This window comes from Pararge aegeria, chromosome 22, assembly GCF_905163445.1.
Source record: "Pararge aegeria chromosome 22, ilParAegt1.1, whole genome shotgun sequence".
Classification (NCBI taxonomy): domain Eukaryota; kingdom Metazoa; phylum Arthropoda; class Insecta; order Lepidoptera; family Nymphalidae; genus Pararge; species Pararge aegeria.
The window spans coordinates 1,453,520-1,478,597 of NC_053201.1; the positions used below are offsets into that span (position 1 = coordinate 1,453,520).

Genomic DNA, 25,078 nt, shown 5'->3' on the forward strand with positions numbered 1-25,078 from the left:
ACCACTGGGCTACAAACGCTTCCGCACTGTTTTGTTGTAACAAAACGTTGTATTTATTATACAAATTCGTGTCCTATTTCAAACAGAATTATCCTTTGTGTCTTGAAAGGCTGTAAAAAGAGTAAATCTAAATAAATAAAGTGTTAAAATCACCCGCAAGCTTCACAGGATAACATAGCACATAAACGGAGCGTATTAAGTATTAACAACGTTTTCGGAGGCTTTTTATTTGATCGTTACCTTTCATGACACAGTCGGTTCAGTTAGCTACCTTTGTAAGGGTTACCGTAGATTTACTCATTGTTATATCCCGAAGCTAACAAGTAGACCTACCTCATTGGTCTAGATAAACCTGATGGCAAAGCGCGGGGCACATAGTTCGGAGAAAGGATAGATGTTGGAGTCCCTAGATTCTGGAATGGCAGCCCCGCACTGGTAAGCGCAGCGTTGGTCGACCCCAAACGAGGTGGACAGACGACATTAAGCGCGTCGCAGCCTCTGGATCCAAGCGGCACAAAACCGTGGAATTTGGAACTCCCTGCAAAAGACCTATGCCCAGCAGAAGACGTCTATCGGTTGATATGATGAAAACTGACTTTACGATGGAAGCCATTTCTGTACTACACTCAGCGTTTGCTCCGAAAACGAGTTACAAATAAAAACACTTTCGTCGCGATATTTACGGTTTTTTTAAATCCCATGATAACAGTTAATTCTCCTGCAAGAAATAGTAGCCTGTGCTACTCTCCGTTCTTGCATCAAAAAAATCAAGTTGATTGGTTGCTCAGTTAGGGAGTTAAGGAAGGCCAAACAAACCAAATACACATAATAGTATATGTAGTTAAGATAAGTTGTCTCGAAATGAAGAAGTTAATATATTTACTTCTCCTTTTTTATGTATTAATAGCAAACAAACGAGCAAGTGGGTCAGCCGATGTTAAGTGATTACCGCCGCCCATGAATGTCTGCAGCCCCAGAGGAGCCCCTAATATGTTTCTACGCTTAGCGGCGCGTCTTTGTCAGTAGGGTGGTAACTAGCCACGGCCAAAGCCTCTAACCAGACCAGAGCAGATAAAATTCAGAAACCATATATTGCCAAATTGCTCGCCTCTGTGAAAAGTAGAAGAATACCAGGCATCCAGATGGTGAGGAAGGAATTCATTACTACGGCGTGAAGTGCGGTCGGAGAACAGGGAACGCCGATCACTGCAAACAACTCTTCAGTTGTATTATTTATAAAGAATATATTATCTGCAATAAAGTTTATCTAATAATATGTTCATTATAGAAATGTGTGCGTTTGTAGTTTATGATTTTAAACTACGAACTCACTGCAAGCCAATCATTTAGCAAGCATGGATGAACCATGCTTCCATGCGTTTGAATTAATTAACTGCAAATTGAGCTGGAATTGCCGCGTCATAACTATGTTACAAGTCCGTGCCAGCAAGCCTGTTTCGACACGCTCCCGCGTTCTAATATTCATTTCATTTGCATTCATATTGCTTCAACTCTACCGTGTCGGCTACATCAATCTATTAGTATTCAAAGCTTCTATAACGGCGACTTCACTCGCAATCACTCTCTATTGTAGGGCTAAATAAATAAATACACAAAATAAATATACTACAAAAATACACATATCGCTATGTAGCCCCAAAGTAAGCGTAGCTTGGGTTATGGGCACTAAGATAGCTGATTATTATTTTTATAATGGATGTAACACATAAATACTTGTAATATACAGATAAACACCCAGGCACTGAAAAGCATTCATGTTATTTTTTTTCTCAGTTTAAAGATTTTTCACATACAATTTATGAAGTTATAAGTCTTTTGGTGCGTTATAAAAATTAAATGAAAGCAGGATAAAATCAAATTATTCTTGCCATAGAACGTTATTTTTTAACTATTACTTTTATTTACGTTACGTGTATTATTTAACTCGATTATTATTAACGCCATAGAAATGTAACTTCTTACGTCAGAACAATAATTACTTTTTGGGTTTTGTTCTACTAAAAATTCTTAGTATTAGGAGATTCGCAGGCACTACCTCATATCGGATAACAGTTAATTATCACAACATGAGATAATAATCGCTACAGCCCACAAATCCGTTATGGGGCAGCGTGGTGGGTATAGGATCTAAAAACCTCTCTCCTCAGGCTGCTGGCGTCTCTAGTCCTCATATTTGCATGTTGTCTGGTAAAAATTTCACAACAACTGCAGGTTAAAATAATGTTTGACGAAAATCTATATATGATACTAGCGGACCCCAGCGCCATCTGTCGGGCTGATTTGTGAATCTAAACCATCCAGGGTGCCACCCAAACGCATACCAAAAAATTCATTCAAATCGGTCCAGCCGTTTAGGAGGAGTTCAGTGACATACACACGCACACAAGAAATATATATATAAAGATAGTAAGAAAATTGCGCGAGCGTGAACAATATATTACCTACTGTGCAAACGTGGCTTCATTCAATTTCGTAGAGCTCTATTTCAGTGCCATAGCAAATCCCGTAGCACACGTAGCAACTCGTAGCCTGTCGCAAAGCGTTTAACGTATTATATTTCAAAGAGACAACATATGCTCTCCTTTATTGTAACTTTATCGGATTATATAGAGTAACTTCGTAGCATTGAGATTGTTTCAGTGTAGAGTATAAATGGTTTGTATAAAGAACGAAAATTTAATAAGGATTCGCTCCTATCACTCACCTATATTAAGTAATACACTGTACAGTTAACATGGACAGGTGACAGTTACCGGGAGCATGAATGGAAATAATATGATTTGAAAGAAGGAAAGAAAAATTGTCTTTACTAAACATTACACATTTGTGTCTAATGTTAACATTTAACATTTGTATCATTAATGTTTTTGTAAATAAAATTAAAATGTGTGACAAAGGAGCTGGCTCAGTATGCACTGGTTTTCAGTCTTTCAGTTTTTACTCCTTAACATAGTCGTCACCGAATCCTCGCGACTAGACTATGACAAAACAATCAAAAACAAACACCCGAATTCGGAGAGGCCTATATATATAATTTTTTTATCATGTAATAGGCTGAAGCGAGAAATTGAAAAAAAAAATAGGACTATGCTCGGAGTATCTCTACATGATCAAATCAGAAATAAGAAGATCCGTAGAAGAACCAGAGTTACCGACATAGCTTAACGAGTCGCGGAGCTGAAGTGGCCATGGGCTGGGACAGCTCGGGAGCGGATGAATATTAGGGTTCCAAGCTGCTGGATTGGTTACCCCGCATTTGTAAGTGCAGCGTTGGTCGACCCCCCAAGTGGTGGACATACGTCATCAAGCGCGTCGCACAAAAACGTAGTATTTGGAACTCCCTCAAAAATACCAATGTCCAACAGCGGTTTGTGTGTCTATCGGTTGGTATGATGATAAATAAATAAATAAATAAATATACTACGACAATACACACATCGCCACCTAGCTCCAAAGTAAGCGTAGCTTGTGTTTTGGGTACTAAGATGACTGATGAATATTTTTATGAATTATACATACATAAATACTTAGAAAATACATATAAACACCCAGACACTGAAAAACACTTATTGCACATCACACAAACATTCCTATTTATACCACAAACATTTGCCAGTTGTGGGAATCGAACCCACGGCCTTGGACTCAGAAAGCAGGGTCGCTGCCCACTGCGCCAGTCGGCCGTCTAAATGATGATTGATGAAGATGATGATGATGATTGATAAAGTAAATTTTTAACTTCGGAGTCTTGCATTGACTATTGACTTGTCTCCGTTGAATCTAAAGCACCAAACTTAACTTTACGAACTAGCGTAAGAAGTATGAAATCTCATATTACATTTACATTATACATACAATTTTTTATTCCACTAGTAGTAGATAGCCCTTGACTACAATCGCACCTGGTGGTAAGTGATGATGTAGTCTAAGATGGTAGCGGGTTAACCTGTCAGAGAGTACGGTAGTCATACCCCTAATCGATTTGAACGCGACATCGCACCGAAACAATAAATCGCTTAGCGGCAAGTCTTTGACTATAGGGGGGTAACTAACCACGGCCAAAGCCTTCCACCAGACAAGATCACAAAAATGCATTTGTATATTTCAGTTGTCTTATATTAGAGGCCTAGAGTAAGAAGAGTCGGACCTCATAGTTATGTTTGTACATGGGTATATTTCAGTTGCCTTTTATTAGAGAAGTACCTAACAGTTTTATTTACCACCCACTTAGTTACATGAGTGTTATGAAACCATTCCGTAAAGGAAACTTTGCTCCCTTGAGTGTAATTCTACGCTCAAGTTATTCGAGCCCTGCCTGGCATTCCTACCCTTATTGATAATAAATAAGTACGGTTATTGCTTGCACCTAGAGCTTATTTTTATCGGTTGACGGTACTAAGACGAAGGCTGAGTATTTAATTAATTGAAGAAGTTGTTTTAGCATGTTGCTATTATCTGTACTTATAAACTTAACCAGTTTTTACTACCTATTACTAGTAATTACCTACTCGCTGCTTCTTCCACATTTTTTAGTTTTAATTAGAATTCGAAACCGTTTGTTTCCCTGCGACATAGAAGTATCCTAAATCCATCTCAGGTATACGAGCTAGCTTTCCGCAAAATTTTCACATATTGACGACCTCCCAGCGCAGCGTTGAGCGTTAGGGTTTTAAGTGGGAGGTCCCGGAATCGATTCCGGTAAGAATAATTTGGGAATTAATAATCTTTGAAGCGGAACGTTTAATCGCTTAGCAGCACGTCTATGTCGTTAGCTTGGTAACTAGCCACGGCCAAAGCCTCCCACAAAACTCCCAGACAACATTCAGAAATTATAAATTCATATACATATAAACACCCAGACATTGAAAAACATTCATATTCATCACACAAACATTTTCCAGTTGTGGGGATCGAACCCACTGCCTTGGATTCAGAAAGCAGGGTCGCTGCCCACTGCGCTAATCGGCCGTCAAACTGTTCTTAAAATAGTAAATATAAATAAATAAATAGTTTGTTTAGTACAATTAGAACATTCAGAAATTATAAACTCCTAAATTGCGCCTGCCGGGGATCAAACACGGGACCTCCCCTTTAAAACCACAGAGTTTACCGCTGAGCCAGGAATGTCATCAAAAAGTTATATACTAGTATTGATAAAGATCAACAAAACTACGTCGTATAGTTATAAAAAACGAACCTCTATTAGTTATGATTCTTTAGGACTATTATACACGTGGGAAATTACAGGCTATTGACGCGGAGCAGCGGGTCATGAGGTCTAATTAGTTTGCCTTCCACTCCGCCTTTGACTGTGCATGCGTCAAACGTGCCATTTATCAATGCCGCCGATGAAGGCAATTTACCGACACCCCTTTGAAGGCAATTAGAGTTTCAAAACAGTAATTTGTATATTTTACTTTGGATATATAATGTTCAGGTGTACAGGGGTCTTGAAGAACAAAACAACAGTGTTACGACGCAATAATTCATTTTTAAGTCAAACAAACAATGAATAATTGTTAAGTCTTAAAAAAATTTCATGTTAAAGTCAATATCTCCTGAGGATGCACGGGGTTCGGAGCGAAACGTGCGTAGGGTACATTGCCGAAGATCTGTTTGGTGTGGAGTATATTACACCATACAGATTTCCCTGCTTTTCGCGGAGTATGGAAAATTAAGCTTGATTTTTATAACTACCTAAGAACTAACTACGTTACGGGTTGTGGGAACTTGAAAGTCAATACAATGCAAACATCATTTAGTTATGTAAATAAATACATTAGTAAACTCTGATCTCGTTAAATGGTATTTACTTATCATTATTAACATTGTTTTCGTACATTCGGGTACATAAGTCTTATACGAAATAATAGTGTACAGTCAGCTTCAAACTAATAATAATAAATAATAAATAAATATACTACGACAATACACCCATCGCCATCTAGCCCCCAAAGTAAGCGTAGCGTGTTATGGGTACTAAGATAACTGATGAATAATTTTATGAATTATATACATAAATACTTATAATATACATATAAACACCCCGATATTGAAAAACATTCATATTCATCACACAAACATTTTCAGTTGTGAGAATCGAACCTACGGCCTTGGATTCAGAAAGCATGGTCGCTGCCCACTGCGCCAATCGGCCGTCAAACTGTTCTTAAAATAGTAAATATATAAATGGTTTATAAAGTACAATTAGTATAGTTTTAAGAAGTAACAGTACAGTATCATCGACAACGAATTACGGGCCGAGTACACCATTAGAATGCGAAAGGCTTAGGAAATAGTCAGCCATGCTGGCTGAGTGTAGATTGGTGGACGTAACGGTGGTAGAGTCACTAAACAGACTGACTTGACGTTTCAAAAGTGCTTATTAATTAGGCCTACTTGAAATAAATGAATTTTGAATTTTGAATTAGAATTTAACACGCCTTAGAGAACATTATGGAGAACTCTAAGGCATTCAGGTTTTCACACTCTGGTCGTTTTATTTTCACTACTGGTTAGCAACGACTGACTGCAATCTCACCTTCAGTGATGATGCAGTCTAAGATAGTAGCGGGCTAACTTGTTAGGTTAGGTTAGAGTATTGTAGTTTTACCCCCGTAATCGGTTTCTACACGACATCGCACCGGAACACTAAACCGCTCTGCACGTCTCTCTCGGTTGGGTAACTAGCCACGGCCAAAGCCACCAGACCTGACCAGAGAAAATTCAGAAATAATATATTCCCAGATTGCCTCTGCGGGTATCTAACCCGGTAACGCCTACTTGAATTCACAGCGCTCGCCGTTGCGCCAGAGAGGTTGTCAAAACAAATGCGAATGTGTTGTTGTAAAGAAATTAAGTGTAAAGCCAATGTGCCTTGTCAAAATGAGGTAGTGTTCAATCAAAATGTATTGGCATTTACAGCAAACAGTTTGTTACAACAATTTGGTATTTATGTATATCTATCAACACTCTTGGCACTATCCCGTTCTCTTGCTGTAAGTCCTATCTACAAAGGTTGCCTGTAAGAGATTGCTTGCAGCAATAAGGCCGCCTTTGCATGTCTACATTGTGTACTGTATACTCCTTACTGATTATTTTCCTGTATGTTATACGTGCAATAAAGTGTTTCTTCTTCTTCTTTGTTTCTCATTACATCCCTATTCCTATCCCTACTAATATTATAAATATCAATGTAAGTTTGTTTGTTACGCTTACGCCCAAAAACTACTTAACCGATCCTCATGAAACTTTGTACACATATTTTTGAAAGTGTTAGAATTAATATAGGATACTTTTTATCCCGACATTAAGCTCGGTTCCTTTGGGAGAGGGGATGAGTGTTTCACGATTTTACACCATTAATCCGAAAAATTATAACTGATTTAAATAATTCTTTTATTACTAAAGAGGTATATGAGTTTAATTTTGCCCAAACTGTGGTTGGAGATAGAGGAAAGAACTTTTTAGATCTACAACTATGTTTAATGCCATATCAAAAAACATAATCAAACGCAGAGGAAGTCGTGGGCAACAACTAGTAACTTTAACATATTTCACTTCCTTTAAACATTGTTTTTACGTACGCTAAATCGCTTGTTTGTCGGAAGGTTGGTAACTAGTCACTATCTAAGCTACCAGTAAGAAAAGAAAATTCAGAAAGTCCCAAATACCCAATTTGAGTTAAATTAATTTTTCAATTTAGTTCATAACCCTGGGCTTATATCAAACAAAAAAAAAAACAAATAATAAAATTGAATACGTAAAAAACCCTACGAAATTTCGAACCGGGCGTAAAAAATAACGAGGCACGTTCACGTGTTCGTAAACGTTAGTAATCCCAGTCATAAATTCGGGCGGGTATTACAAAGCCCATGCATCTTAATAAAACGAATAATCCCGATCCCATTGATCCCTCTTATCCCCACGTTGAATTAATTTTAACCCCCAAAATAAAAAGATTAGTGCCGAATTTCAGACTTTCTCGTTCAGCCAATTGAGCTGTAGGTTATCAGCCAGTGAGTCAGAACGAAGCCTTTTACAGTTGGCCTTTAAAATTATATGAAAGAGGTGAAGATATTCCAAGGTGTGTCAGTGTACCGGCATCTAAAGACGAAGATGCTGTTGTAATATTTTGAAGACCTCCCTGGCGCAACGGTGAGCGCTATGAATTTAAGAAGGAAGTCCCGGGTTCTATTCTCGGCAGGGTCATTTTGGGAATCTATAATTTAGGTCTGGTATGGTGGGAGGCTTTTGCCGTAGCACTACCACACTACCGAGTACCGACATAGACGTGCCGCTAAACGATTTAGAGTTCCGGTGCGATACCGCGTGGAAACCAACTAGGGGTATGATTACCATACTCCCTAACAGGTTAGCTCGGCTCAGTTTGGTGAGATTGCAGTCAAGGGCGAACTTGTAATTGAAAAAAATACATTAATAAAAACCTATTAATGTGCAGAGACGCAGACGACATTGGGTGCACCGTGTGGAAAATGAGACAAGAGCATGGGTTTTTTTTTAAGATAAAGGTAAAATTATATGAATAGCCTGATCTTTTATGTACAGTGTAGCTCATGCAGCGATTGGTGGCAGACGTGCCGCTACGCTGCCTGCGCCGCGCTGTCAAAGTATAATCCACGGCGCATCGCTTTCATCAATTTTGTACGCAGTGGCGTGCATAGAGGGTATGCAGATTGTATACAATGAAAAAAATCTCGATTACGAGTAATAAATACTCAAGGGCAGGCTTTTTCTAACTCTTACAATGCCTATCCTTAAGTTTTTAAAACTGTATCAGATATTTTCTTCATTTTACTCGTATATCATCTGCATAACCTGTGCATACCCTCTATGCACGCCACTGTTTGTACATACAAGTTATGAAGGCATATCTGCACTGCTCCTATTCCGCGCCTTACGCCTTTTCTGTCTAATTTAACGCATTTGAGAGAGCCACCTTACGATGTAAAGTTTTGTTATCTCGTAACCCAGATTCTCAGTGCACAGCACTTCAACTGATAGGCCAAAGTCAAAGTCAAAGTCAAAAATATCTTTATTCAAGTAGGCCCACAGGTGGCACTTTTGATGCGTACATAAGAACTACACGGTAGTGAGATGATGGCGATAACCACATTCGTAAACTTAAAACTAAAGCTACGAGGGTTCCAAACGCGTCCTGGTCTAAGAAGAAGCCCACAACAAACTTAGCCGGGTGTTTTTTTTTTTGTTATCACCATCTCACAATGTCATTTTAATGCCAATAAATATGTAAGTATAAATCCTTGCAACAGACGTGCTCTTGGTTGGTCGGGCAGTGCTTATTGATCTACAATCTCCAACAAGCGGTATGTACCTTAAAGTTTTGAATAATAAAGCATCAATTTGTTTGGACCAATGTCCCAATGCCTGCCGTTGGTCTAGAGGTATTCCACATTCCTGATATGTACCGCTAGGATTATTAGCTTATTGCTCTTACCAGGTTGCTTCTTTGATAGTTTTAAATGACAATGCGAGATGGTGATAGCAAAACAAAACAACCGGCTAAGTTTGTTGTTTGCTTCATCTTAGACCAGGGCACGTTTGGAACCCTCGTAGCTTTAGTTTTAAGTTGACAAATTTAGTTATCGCCATCAACTCACTTCTATGACATATTTTACACGTAATGAACGCATCAAACGTGCCAACGCCTATTTGAATTATGAAATATTTGACTTTGACTTCTTAGGATGTGGAACGGTGTTTGTTGCCACGTATAATTGGAGTACCTTTAAGGCAAGAGTGAATAGGCTTTTTCTAGGCAAGCCTGCTCGAACCTAGACCTCATCATTGCTTTGGCCTATTATTAATAAATGAATAAATAAATAAATAAATAAAGAGGGTAGCATAATCAACTACGAATCGTGAAATAATGATTCCAGATTCCAATGAGGTCGGGCAAAAATCGTTAGGCATTGCGTATTTTCTGATGAAGAATTTTCAGTACCCCGTGCCTCAGAAAGCACTTTAAGCCGTCAGTCCATGTTATCACTTACTTGTGATGATAGTCGTTAAAGCCCACAAACCCGCTTTGCGGCAGTGTCGTGTGTCTGTAATTTAAAACCGTCTTTCATTTGAGAGACTAGGCTGATGACGCGGATAATGATGAATATCCCGGTTCAGGCGTTAAGGTTAACGTTTACATTTTACTTGGAAAGTACAAACTTAAATAAAAACGTTGAAAGGTGATATTATCTATTGCATCTCTAGCAATAGACAATATTATAAAGGTCGCAACGGACGTGTTAACGAAAACTCCACGTGGCGTTAAACGAAATCAGAGATTCAGTGCATTATTTTGAGATTTAAAGATGTGCATAAGCGGCGATTGTCTCGATGTAAGATAAACACCATGCATGGGGAAAGTCTAAAAAAGGAAAAGGAGGAAGGTCTGGATGGTTAATCGTGATAATCTCAAAGCAGGGCCAACCTACAATATTGCCTAAAACTACGTTGACGGTACGCTAACGTGTCCCCGCTTGGTACAAATAGGGTATATTAGCCCCATTAGACCGACGCAAATACATGAATTTTATTATTAAACATAGTAACCGAACCAGTTGCTGTTGCCGCACGCGGCAGTGAAACAATGACGATGAAATTATTTGGGTCCCCCAATATTGGAATTATTCATCCGTCTTTTTCATGAATTTGTCGGTAATTTTAAACAGTGTCTCTCTTTCTCCCTCTCCCCTCCCTCTCTCTCTCTCTTTCTCTCTCTCTCTCTCTTTCTCTCTCTCTCTCTCTCTCTCTCCCTCTCTCTCTCTCTCGACATAAGAATTACATCTAACGCATTGATATATGATGAGGGCCAAAGGTAAACATATAATTCAACTTATAAGTAGCTACAACATGCATAAAAACTATTCAAGTCAACGCAAAATAAAGATAGAAACTATAATAATACAGTGAGTGCAGCGTGTTATCATAATAACAAAAGATCGCTAACCGTTGGCACCTTAATAGACTTTTAGAGCTAAACGTGCGCAAGACAATATATTCTGTTTTTACATTTAATGGATGCATATAATTATCTCGTGGTGCACATATTTTCCCTTAAGGGTGCGTCAAGAACTGTCCTACAGATAAAGTATTTAATTAAATTTGAAATTTCTATATTCGGAAATAAGATCGTAGTAATTTGAGTTGGTTGGATCAATCTAAAAACAATAAATACCCTAGAACGTTGTTATAAATTGTAACGTTATACGCCTCCCACGCCCTTTGACGTCAAAGGCGATTACAGTTTCCAAGAAAACGTTCCGCTGACGCTAGTCAAATATCATTAGTGACGCAAGCTTTGAGATCCGATAACCGATGTTTGGTGATTAATGCGAAAACGTTGTCATTTCCACAGAAAAGCAAGTACTATACAACGAGTAAATGTTATGTATTGTCACTGAGAATTATTCATTGTAAAGTCAACATCACCTGAAGAAAGCTCCGGTTTCGGAGCGAAACGTGCGTAGAGGTTACAGTGCCGAGGATCTTTATGGTGTGGAGTATACGGATTGAAGAAATTATAAATTACACCATACAGATTCCCCTGCTGTTCGCGGAGTATAGCAAATTAAGCTTTAAAATGATAATATACTACCCAGCCCGCTTCGCCGGGCTAGATTTTGCTTTATTTATTTAAACAATAAACTTACATCATTAAATTTTTAATTTAAATCTCATAATATATTAAATCATTTATTTCTCTCCGTATTCATTCTCTTCTTTTCTCTTCTCGAGCGGTTGAAGATCATTGTCTAAACCCATGTACACCCAACAATAGAATATCATCACAATCTACTCACTATATAAAACTTTATTAAAACGTCTATTAAGATGCCATTAATAAATTTGATTTAATAATGAAACTCAATTTTTCCAGGTTCATATTTTAATTTTTTTTAGAATTTGAAACCCGGACCCATAAACTATTCACTTACAAGTAAATAGTTTATAGGAGCTCGCGTGCCACGTGTGCTTATTAAGGTGTACATTACAGCTGTATATTGTTTTGATATATCTCCTAGGGTTCAGCCAGTTTATTTACGACATCACTCTATAAAAGTCTAAAATTATAAATCTACTATATTATGCATTTATGATACATATTACATATTACTTATACACCTTCTTCATGAAATACTTTATCTATTAAAAAAACCTCATCATAATCCGTTGCGTAGTTTTAAAGATCTTAGCATAAATAGCGGCTAGCGGACTTTGTTTTATACAAAGTATTTTTTGACTAAATGAGCCATAATGGTCATTTTGTTGATCGTAAACTTTGCCCTAATAACAATTATTTAATATTTTGCACTCAGAACTCTGAGCTTGGGAAAAATTTAAAAGCATTCTCCATTTTTGTTTTGTTTGTGGTAACATTTAAAAGCTTTTTCATTATCTGTGTTTGTTTCCGTATTCCATTTAATACCGACTTCTGTTCTTTATATAAATATTTTCTAATGACAATGTGAGATGGTGATAACAAAAAGAGCACCCGGCTAAGTTTGTTGTGGGCTTCTTCTTAGACCAGGGCGCGTTTGGAATCCTCGTAGCTTTAGTTTTAAGTTTACGTTACGTTTAATAAGAAATATTTGACTTAGACTTTGACTTGTTCAGGGAATTCAAGATATAGGATATAAAGAAGTTCAAAAATACACTATTCAACATTATCATCACCTTGTTTATTTATTGTATTATCTCGTTTTCCTTATCCAAACGTTGCCTGGCAGAGATCGCTACTAAGATGAGGCCTCCTTTTGTATACTGCCAGTGTCTGTGTTTTTTTTTATTCTTCTTCTGTATTTTGTCTTATGGTGTGCAAATAAAGAAAATAAATAAATAAAAATTACCAGCTCAGTACAGGGCAGGGGTGTAGGCCGTAGTCCACCACGCTGGCCCAGTGCGGATAGGTGCGGACTCCACACGCCTTTGAGACCATTATGGAGAACGCAGAGGCATGCAGGTTTTCATCACGATATTTTCCTTCGATTGAAAGTCAGAGGTGAATGTTGGGATTCGAACTCGGCTCCCCGTAAGTATAGCCGAAGTCCGAACCACTACGCTATTACCGCTTCATACACCATTAATTTAGTTCAAATAACTACCTACCTACTTTATACACACTTTTGAAACGTCGAGTATGTCTGTGTGTAGTGACTCTACAAAGCTCAAAGCAAAAAAAGCAAAGCTCAAAGTTCTAATCTAGTTAGCCCTCGACTGCAATCTCACCTGGTGGTAAGTGATGATGCGGTCAAAGATGGTAGCGGGCTAACCTGTTAGGGAGTAGGTATCCCCTAATCGGTTATTACGCGACATCGCACTGGAACACTAAATCGCACGTCTTTTTCGGTAACTAGCGACGGCCAAAACCTCCCACGTGACCAGACCAGAAAAAGTACAGAAATAATAAATTCCCAAATTGTCCCTGCCAGTATTCGAACCCGGGACCTCCTAATTCACAGTGCTCACCGTTGCGCCAGGTAAGTCATCAATTTTTTTTTTCAATTAGTGAGAAAAAAAGTTGTGACGGTTTACCTCTACATCATTTTCCGAAAGTAGACAAAGTAGATCCAGGCAGCGGATCAAACAAAAATATTCTTACTTCTTGAGGTATTTAATACCTCAAGAAGTAAGAATATTAATATATAATAATAAAGAAAAAAATTAAAAGTATTTAGATGAAAGGAACCGAACTATTTATATACAATTACTAGCGGACCCTCGTGACTTCGTCCGCGTATGAGTCAATCGAGAAGCTAGAATAGATCTGATGCTAACATAATAATCATCGCATCCTAGCTACGGACCTACTATTATTTTACGATGTATACTGAGTTAGTAAGTTTTCATTATTATAGTTGATACATACATACATAAATACATCCATCCATACATCCATCCTCACAAACTGTCGCATTTTTAAGTAGGATGGTACGCATGCATTCGATCGTTGTCCCAAATGCCTTGCGACTTGTTGTTATTTGTGAAGAGTTATGTCCTTTATCTCTGACCATATTTATCAGATCTTCTTTAAAATAAGACAATGCATGCTTGATAGTATACGTTTTCAAATAAAAAAAAAATCGGTTCAAATTTAACGGAGCTATGAAGTAAAATTAATAAAAACTTTCATCCTATTTCCCGGAGGAAACTTATTGTTTATCGGGATAAAATGTATCCTACACGTTGACCCGATACATTAGCTACCAATTTACCAAATTATATTTAAATCCGTTCAGTAGTTTTCGCGTGATGCCCAGACAGACAGACAGACAGACTGCAAAAATAAAATAAAAATCTGTTTTGTACCCAGCATCGATTATAAAGCATCCCCCGGTCAAAATTTTCAAAATATATTAAATGTACAAAAATCTTCCAGTTACAGTTTGTTTAGAAGTACAGATAGCTAGCTGTCATGAAGAAATTCATCAAATGTGTAGTACCCTCGCTGTATTAGATGTGTATTTACACATTTTTTAAATGTATGCAATTGGTACGTCCAGATTTACCATGTTATAAAAGCGTATAAGTACTTAACCTCACAAAGGAGTTCTGCACCTTTCGCAGATGATATGCAGATACCACCAATCTATAGCCGTTTCTGGTAAGTCGATTGTTAATATCACCTTTTTGTTTATAAAGAGTAATATTTTGTCTCACTACATTATAAACTTATAAAAATTATTAACTTACGTACATTATTTACTTAAATAAATTATACACTTAAGTACATTATTTACTTAAGTTCATTGTTTACTTATTTACACTATATATGTAAGTACATTATTTACTTAAGTACATTATATACTTAAGGTACACAATGTCCATTGTGTAGAATAGTTGTTACCTACAACAAATTGGTTGGAAGCGCTGACTTGGATACACACATACGACACTCCGCCCCGTGTTTCAAAAATGAAATCAAAAATCTTTTAAAAGTACGGCAAGATTTTTAGTCATGTACTTATTTTTTTAAGTTATTTTTTGTCTTGGTTATGGTAAGTACCTATTTTAGGTTTAGGTTTATTTTTTTTTTCTCTATTTCATTTTAAATTTATTTTGTTTAGCGGCTAAATATCACAAAATTGATGGTAAACAAGTGTGTGTGAGAGAGTGTCTTTTGTATTATGCTTGCTTAGTTAGCCTTTAAGTGGTGTGTACAGCATTATAAAACAATTGTTAAATATTTCCATATATTTAGATAGGTTGTATACACGTTGGCTTCCTAATAAATAAACAATAATTTTTAATGAGAAATGTTGTAAAAACTGCAATAAATATCTTTTTTGAGAGCGTGTGAACATACGACTACTTTTTGAAATTGACTCACTCGCGTACGAAGTCGCGCGGATGAGTCGAAGTCCGCTAGTAATATTAGTATAGATGACGGCCAAAGTTGACAGATTTCGCTGACTCGACTTTTGCGTAAACAACTCAATTGGATTGCAGAAAAACGCTTGAAAAAAATTATTCGTCACACCGCTCTACCGCGTGTATTTTTTAACATGTGGTGTAGGTATAAGCCCGAAATACAAAAGGACTGTAAACAAAAACCCGTGAAACGTACTTATTGTAAAATTCCGTACAGGCGTAATTAAAACAGGAGCTGTTACGGACAGCCTGGATTCAAATAAAATATAAATTGCTTTTTTTCTAAGGACTCTCGTAGGCGGAGCGTTTTTTATTGACATACACTCGTAGATAGTAGGTATATAACTATAACCTTTTGTTAAACCTGCCGCAGTTGTGAGTGCTGCGGTTTTGTAAGTGAGTGCTCCCAAATTCGAATTCCGGCAGAACATTAGTTTTTTTCCTGGCAGGCAGGGCATTATGCTCTTGTGTTTGAATTTCTTCTGGTCTGGTCTGGTGGGAAACTTTTCTCATGGTTGGTTACCATCAATATAAAATAATTTATTGCGCACAAGAACAAAACTGAAAAAAATAATAAAAGAACAGAGGTACAAGTAATTTAAATTTGTGTAACAAAGCCAAAATATAGTGATTACTTCCAGCCAACCATTGAGGTATTGATTCACATACAAATCGTTATAGCAGTGCGCAAATACTAAAAATATACCTTCAAGAAATAAAATAAACGAATACATATTTCACTACTGTAAAATAAACTACTAATACATAACCTGGAGACAAAGAAGTTATTGAGCGATCCGAAACCGACGTTCCAAATTCCGATTAAGGGCATCGGTTTAATATAGCTGCCATACTCCTAACAGATGAGTACGCTACTATTTTAGACTGCATTATCACTTACCACTAGGTGAGATTGCCGTCAAACTTTTACTAATATTAAATAAACTTTGTCAATACGCTACAATGTACTGGATCTCTTTATCGCCTGGTAGCACGGCTTTGACAATAGGATTGTAATTAACCACGCCTAAACCGTACCCCAGACTTTATTTGAGCTAGTTGAACCAACATGTCAAATGTGTATTAGCCGCGATGTACAATCAATATTTTCATATATAGAAAACACTTTGTTTCCCCGTTTCTAATACGCATTGCAAGACCTTTAATGCAATAAATTCCATCCATCCAATATGCCAAACCAGCATTCTATGCCAAAACACCTATGGTATAAGTAGGTATCTTCAAATCAAGGAGAAATCGTTTTCCTAAGGCACATAGAACAGGTAACATAACTTACTTTATTGTTGTTCCAAAAGCGCTCCATGTGTAATCTGCCTTACGGAACTGAACGCGTCAACAAAGAGAGTCCATGTTATTTGGGAATTATTTAGGCGTCCGTACGTTAGTCTATCCACGCGTGGATTTTCGTGAATTTATTTGGGAATTTGTTTGAGCTGGATTTAAATCTGAATTTGATAGATCCGCCGATTCATCATTCTGCTGAAATGTTTGCGGAATCAATGCTCTCATAAAATTGGCGTGTAAAATAAAATAAATAATAAATATACTACGACAATACACACATCCACCTAGCCCCAAAGTAAGCGTAGCTTGTGTTATGGGTACTAAGATGACTGATGAATATTTTTATGAATTATATATACATAAATACTTAGAAAATACATATAAACACCCAGACACTGAAAAACACTTAATGCTCATCACACAAACATTTTCCAGTTGTGGGAATCGAATCGAACCCACGGCCTTGGACTCAGAAAGCAGGGTCGCTGCCCACTGCGCCAGTCGGCCGTCAAAGGCCGGCCGTGTTGATTTACTGTTGATTTTAATCATTGATTTGATATGTGTTACTATCGTTTTTACTATTTAAATCCTAATATAATTTATTTATTTTTTGTTAACTATTCTGATTTTGATGAAATTTGGCACATAATATGTAGCTTGAATACTAAAGACAGGCAAGAGTACTTTGTAACGGAAAAAAAACTAACGAAACGAACGTAGTTGCGGGCAACAGTCAGTCAAATATACCAAGTTCAGCTTTCAAATAAATAATCATTTAAAATTTTTGAATTTAACCGTGATACAAGTTGTATACACATCACTCTGCACTCTTTGATATAAATAATGGAAAAACACCTTTCGGTACGATGCTTTTTTGCTGTATGAGAGAAGGATAAAACCAAAAATACATTTTTGCGTTACTATTATTCATTAAGTAGACATCTTAAGATTATATTCCAATTAAAAGGATTGTTCAAGTTTCATTTTTCCTTTAATTCTAAGGCTAAGACGACATAAAAAAATATTCAAACTTCCGACCGTTCTTATCGAAGCTGCAGATTCAGAAGAAGAAAGAAGAAATACTTTATTGCACACAAACATCAGAATATACATAAAATATAGAATAAACAACAACAAGAATTGTAGGCATGCAAAGGCGGCCTTATTGCTCCAAGCAATCTCTTACAGGCAACCTCTGGCAGAAGGAAAAGCTGCAAGAGAGCGGGATAGTGCAATTATACTACATATAACATACATATATATTCGGCAATAAATAGACATACATATAAAATAAATAAATATATAAATACATTTATAATAAATATACATATATATATATATATATATAAATACATATATAAATAAATAATGAAAAACGAAAAATACAAAAAATACACATTAGTTACGATATTTGTTCAAATTACTTCACTCAAAGACAGATAGTAGTCTTTAAGACGACATTTAAATATGGGAAGGGATTGACTTTTACGGATTATATAATTATTCCAAAGAACAACAGCCTTAAAAGTGGAAGAGTTACCGAAGAACTTGGTTTTGCAAAATGGGACCAGACGGTTATCGTGCCGAGATCAGAGGTCAGTATGTTAAGCAGAATCGGAAATATTAAATGTACGAGGGTGTAACTGGATTATTTAGGATAGAGTACAAGAATGAGAGAAGATGAAGTTCACGACGCAATCTGATCGGCAGCCATTTAAGTCTAACCCGGTACTCCGAAATGTGGTCAAATTTACGCAGTCCAAAAACAAACCGGATACATAAATTTTGTAGGCGCTCGAGTTTGTTCAGCAGTTCTTCGGTAAGATCAGGATAGCATGAGTCAGCGTAATCAAGTAACGGAAGAAGAAGAGATTGTGCAAGAGAAATTTTCAGATATTCAGATAGGTACACAAAAAAAAAATCATAAATATTATTTAAAAAAAAACTCATTCAACTGACGTTAGCAAGCCACATGTGTCGGAATATCATATATTAACATCATTATAATCATTAACCCATTACCGGCCCACTACAGAGCACGGGTCCCCCCCACAATGAGGGGGGTAAAGCCGAAGTCCCTCACGCCGGCCATTGGTAGAATCCACACACCTTTGAGTTAATTACATAGAACTCTCTGGCATGCAGGTTTCCTTACAATGTTTTCCTTCACCGTTGAAGCAAGTTATATTTTCATTCAAAACGCACATAACTCCGAAAAGTTAGGGGTGCGTACTGGGAGTCTAACTCGGCCCCCTGAAAGTGAAGTCGAGCTCTTACGCTATCACCGCTTTCATAATATATTCACGAGTCGTTTGAATATATTATTGATATGACCACGCGACTCGTGGTAATAAAGTGGCAATGAGCGAGGCACATAGCTCGGAGAATCCATGGACGTTGGGGTACCAAGGTGCTGGAATGGCGATCCTTCTCCGGTAGAGCGTTGGCTGACCCAACCCCCAAACGAGTCGCCGGTAGCCACTGGACACAAGCGGCCTTGGATTGTGGATTTTGGAACCAATGGATCGATGGAGGATGGATTTGAAGTGATAATGAAACACTTTTACCTCACAAACCCTTTTACTTTCCGATCTCGAAGAAAATTGGCAAACCTTACTGACTAATAACCAACAGCTAATAAATTGACATAAATACTTGCTCTTTATTCCCTTGGATCGTTGAGGAAATGTAGCGAAATGGTAATTTTTAATTTTGAACGCTTCAAGTTAGCTTTAATTCGAGATAAGCTAATTAATGGGATAAAGATGAAGTTTATTTACCTAACCTACAACACTGTTATGGTAGCCCAGTACTTAAGCAGGTTAAATTTATAAGTTTCTATCTGTTATTTTGTTACCATGTGTTATCTTCAGAGATTGAGGTTAGAACTTCCAATCTGTGAGAAGTAGCAGAGATTGATGCTTATCCGGGTAAGTACTATCAGCATGCTGAGTTCTGCCGCCAAAGAGCATTGCAGTGTTCCAGTCTGAAGGGCGTGTACTAGTTTAATTATAGGCACATGAGGCAGAACATGAAAGTGCTGGCTCTTGTTCATTAACCTGAGCTACACCTCAGGTTAATGAACAAGCCGTCATTTTGAAGAACGTGTCTTTTTTAATTTATTGACAAGTGCTTGACTGCTATCACACCTTATTAAGTAATGATGCAGGCTAAGTAGGGCGCGCTTGCCTAGACGATGCCTATTCACTCTTGATTTGTAGGTACCCAAATTATAGGTATCGGGGAGGACGGAAGATGGGAGGGCATTCAAGACCTTTGTGGTGCGGATCAGAAAGGAAAATGTGTTTCTTGCGTGTTCTGCGAAGTATTGCTCTTTTTACAGGCAATGATTTCCGATTTACTATCAAGAGGTTCATCTCTTTGGCCCATCAATTATTACAATAAAAAAAAAACAGCCAAATCACTCCCATAGTTAACGGCCGATTGGCGCAGTGGACCGTGTGTTCAATACCTACAATTGAAAAATGTTTGTGTGATGAACGTGAATGTTTTACAATGTCTGGGTGAATATTCTTCATTAAAATACCCACAACACAAGCTACGCTTACCTTTGGGCTAGATGGCGTTGTGTGTATTTTCGTATTTTCTTCAGCATATCGAATTGAAATCGGTTTTATTGCGTTACCTTTGAATTCAGCCACCTGAACGCTATAAATATTAAAACAAAATTGGGGTCCCCGAAAACCCTTTTACCTCAAAATCCTAAAGCAAATTAGCGAACTTCACAACTAATATTCAACAGCTATAACAATAAATTTACATAAATATCTTGATTCCTTTGAACGTCGGCGGAATGGTAATTATTCAATTCAAACACTAAAGATATTTTCCATTCTAAGTAAGTATAAGGTAATTATTATCATCTTAATAGAGATAATTAGTTAATTTCATTTTACCAGATGAGTTATGATAGCATTTTGTACTAATACAAGGCGTTAACGAATTGCGAATTTGTTTGAAACATGCATAAGTATATTTCATAAGGTAAAAATATTAAATCAAAAGAAGCAAATTTGTTTTACCATAGAAACGAATTAGAAACATTCTAATTGTTTACTTATGACAACCCTATGGAAGATAAAAGCCCGACACGCGCATAAGACCGACATAATTTTGATTTTGCATGTGATGTTAGGGCTGTATATGATTTCTTTAAAAAAAAACTATGGCAAAAACTATTAAGTTTTCGGTTTCATAGACAAGTCCCAGAGACGTACGGTATAATGTACCTCTAAAGCCTGTGAAGTATACTCCCCCCAATAAGTAAAATGTTCTAAATTCTCTATAAAATTGGGATTCCAAATTCAATTTTGATATAGGCAAGTATTTTGATATAAATATTGTTCAACAATGAGGTAATGCTTAATCTTAAGTTACGGGCGTCGGGATAAATTCCAAGCTAACGAGGCATTTTAAGGTTGCATCTAGAATCCTGGGTGTAGCGAGGGGTTTAGGGGCGCCCACAAGGTACTTTTCACAAAATCGATTGTGTATCTAATAAAAAATATTTATCATACTTGCTTGTAATGTGAATACGCACGGTTTTTTTTTTTAATAATCTGTGATAGGAGTTGGAGATTTACGCTTATATGCGAAAATGAAATAAGTTAAGAAAAAATTTAAGGTTGCAAATACAATAAACTAAAAACTAGACTAAAATACAATCTCAATATTTTAGTCTTGAGTGATACCTACTCGCTTGTTTTGTTGCTTCTTAATATTTAAATGAAGGCAATGACTAAAAGTGTTCTTGTATAAAGCGTAGCTGTAAAAGTAAGTAAGTACTAAAATCCCATTTTGGCCCGCTTGTAAACATAGAAAGTAAATTAATTAGGCGGGGTTTATGAGGGTACTTTAGGAATTCCGTGAAAAGTCTTAACTAGCCGTAAAAACAGCTTTTACGAGCTGTTACTCGGAAACTGTTTCGCTTCCTAGGCGCCGCGTCAAATGGTACTCAAACTCAAAAATTCAAAACTTTATTTACTTTTGAACTTTTGGCGCAGTGGTAAACTGGGCTGATAAGTGTTGGTCTCGGGATTATTAATGTGTCAGGGGAATTTCATAATTTATAAAAGTTATCTGGTCTGGTGTGAGGCTTCATCCGTGGCTAGTTATCAACTTACCCACAAAGTCGTGCCACCAAGCGACTATGCGTTCCGTTACTATGAGACCAACCGAAACCGATTAGGGATATGTAACTGTCTTACCGGTTAAAACACAGGCGCATTTTAGCATTTAAATTGAACCATATGCCGTCACGGCAAGCGGCATGACGCTCTCGTATGCCATCATGCATCTTCTCCGCCACCGCTCCTGACTCTCTTATATCTAGCCATTACAGCTGACTACCAAAAGACACAGTTAGTAGATACTTAACATTATTATTTATTTTAAACTAATTTTATTATAATCTATAATATATTATGTGAATTTTATAAATACTGGGTCCTTTAACTTTATAATTATTATAGACATGTAGTGTCACGTCACTGTGTACAAGATAAATGTAGTGAACCAAAACAACATTAATATTTAATATACTCGCATAGATACGTATAGATTAATACACTTTAATATACATTGAATAAATATCTATTTCCGCTAAGTCGAATATAGGTAAAACCATTCGAATGAAAAATAAGACTTCATTTATGATAAGCCCCACAAATCCTACAATGCATCAAAAATTGTAGCAAAAATAATTGCTAACTGCAATTTTGCAAACTGAAATCATCTGGTAATGTATCGTTCTTAATAATTTGGTTGGTTGTCAACAGAGATGTCACCGTGTCGAGTAGCGGCGTGCCTGACAGCTCTAGTGGCGATGTGCTTCGCGCCGTCACCAGTGCGCTCCCTCGACCTCAACAAGCTGTATGGACACCATACAAAACGCTCGGGTGAGTATCATCATCATATAAACCGATCGCAGTCCGAGTGAAGCTGGACATAGTTCTTTTGTTGGGAGTTCCGAATGCCACGGACTTGTGCCGCGTGGGTCTAGCGGCTCCCTGCGACTTGCTTTATCATCCGTCATCCGTCCACCGTTCAATCCACCTCGTTGGGGGTCTACCAACGCTGAGTTTACTGGTGCGAGGTCGCTATTCCATTACCTTGGGACTCCAACATCCATCGGTTCTCCCCGCCAATTGTCACTTCAGCTTCTCTGAGCTATGTCCGTAACTCTGGTTCTTCTTCGGATCTATTCTTTCCTCATTTGATCACGTAGAGATACTCTTAACAAGCTCTCTCCATCGCCCGCTGGGTGAATAACGGAAACAAGCCCAATGTCACTTCAGCTTCGTTGAGCTATGTCCGCAACTCTGGTTCTTCTACGGATCTCCTCATTCCTGATTTGATTGCGTAAAGATACTCCTAACAAAGCTCTCCCATCGCCCGCGGGGTGAGAATCGGAAACAAGCTATACGATTATCTACGATAACTTCCTTTTATAATAAACTAGCGGTTGCCCAAAGCTCAAATCCCACGGGAACCGACAGTTTTCCCGGTGAGTTTTTTTTTGTACCTATATTACAAACATCTCCGAGAATCCCCAGATGGTTTCCGTACCACATCAATATCGTCAATAGTTTTCTCAGTGCAGTTCGAAATAATTAATTGAATAAGGCGAATTTTTTCTACTTTAGGTAACATAATTGCAATTATCTTGAGGATCTCTAATGTAGATAGTTTAGCTTTCTATTGGTAATAGTTAAAATCGTTTCAGTACTTTTCGGAGCTCAAACAAACAAACAAATAAATCTATTGTCTTTATAGCATTAGAATAGAATAATTTATTATCTGTGAGAATTTCTGAGAGATCAACAACCGCAATGCCTAAGCCCGTCCCCAGAAAGCGAGCCAAAGGAAGTACTAAAAACAAGTAAAAGTCAAAATACCAAATTGCCGAGTTATGACTTATAAAATAAAATGTTTTGTTTTTTATTTTAAAAAACGTTGCATCGGTATTTGTTACCAACCGTGAATATAGTTGGGAGAATATATTGAAAAATAACGTACTTTTATTGCTCTTTTAACGCGCTTGTTTCAGGAATTTCCCATTTTTTAACCAAACGCTGTTGAACCATATATACCTATTTGTTACTTGAAATATTATGTTACTTGAAAATTGACAGGTAACACTTCCTCCCTCACTTTTTTTTAAAGTTATTACTTGAAGTTACACCTCAAAGAATATTCTTTCATATTTTCACATTTTTACCGTTCAGCCGTTAGAGTTACAGTAAGTCAGAACAAAGCCTATGATACTTATAGATAGATAAATTATGCACGCGGTGACAGCCATGCACAATTATATAAGATTATATACCTACCTACCGTCCGCGTTTGATTGGGAATTTGGAAATTTTGCTACGCTAATTAGCACCCTCAGTCCGGGATGTAATTTTTGTAATGTAATGTCTTAGCTTTGCTTTTAAGCTTTATAACGTAACAGAGTTTTCCCCCCCTAATTCCACTCTAGCTTCGTAGTATATCGTAGCTACTCTGAATTAACCTTTTTTCGGCAAATAACTAAGCTTTCTTATCAGGCCCACATTTCAATGTTTCCCTAAGGTAGGTAGGTATAAAATAAAGTAACTTGGGGCTGAAGTTAGTAGAAGCGGTTTTTAACTTAAAAAAACGTAATCTCATCTAAGTGACCATTAGAGAAAGGTCGGAGAAAATTAGGTTGTAGACGAAATTTTGAAGTGGCCGTTCAGTGCCGGAGATACAGACGTCTGAGTTTGACTCCCGAGCAAATAATTCATAAATCCTGGGGAATGGAATGGTGTGGCGTCTATCATTATTTTAGTACCCATTAGATGGCGATGTGTGTATTATCTTAGTTTATTTATTTATTATTTATTATCAATCCATTGCTGTATCACTACAGGGTAGAGATATCCTCTCAAAAATTAAAAAGGGCTTAGGCCGAAGTCCAGCGTCAAAGTGGGGATTGGTACACTTCGAGTGAAGCGTGGCCTAGTGGGGATTGGTACACTTCACATGGCTGAGAGCATAGCGGAGAACACTCAGGCTTGCAGGTTTCGTGGATGTTTTGCTTCACAGTTGAAGCAACTGATATTTAATAGCTTAAATTAAAAACTTTAATAGCGCCGAAAAGTTATGGGTGCGTACCGGGGAGTGAACTTGTCACCATGATAGGGAGGCCAAAGTAGATAATGCTAATAATATCTTAACCATTTTAATATTCAGTCATTCTGTGTGTTTGAACCACCTCGGTAATCTAGTGGTTAGCCGTTTGGTCTGTAGTTGTGTTCCTGGCTTTGATTCCCGGGCATTGGCATTTGTCAGTCTGACCCTT

At 37.3% G+C, this 25,078-nt stretch overlaps 1 protein-coding gene across 1 annotated transcript in view; it reads left to right on the forward strand.

The window, feature by feature from the left end:
- Positions 1 to 25,078, forward strand: part of LOC120633708 (IDLSRF-like peptide) — a 107,151-nt gene that overhangs the window by 67,838 nt on the left and 14,235 nt on the right. Inside the window, exon 2 of the mRNA XM_039904026.1 lies at positions 22,533 to 22,652. Coding sequence (XP_039759960.1) covers positions 22,535 to 22,652 — 118 coding nt within the window. The 5' untranslated portion in view covers positions 22,533 to 22,534. The remainder of the gene's footprint in view (positions 1 to 22,532; positions 22,653 to 25,078) is intronic.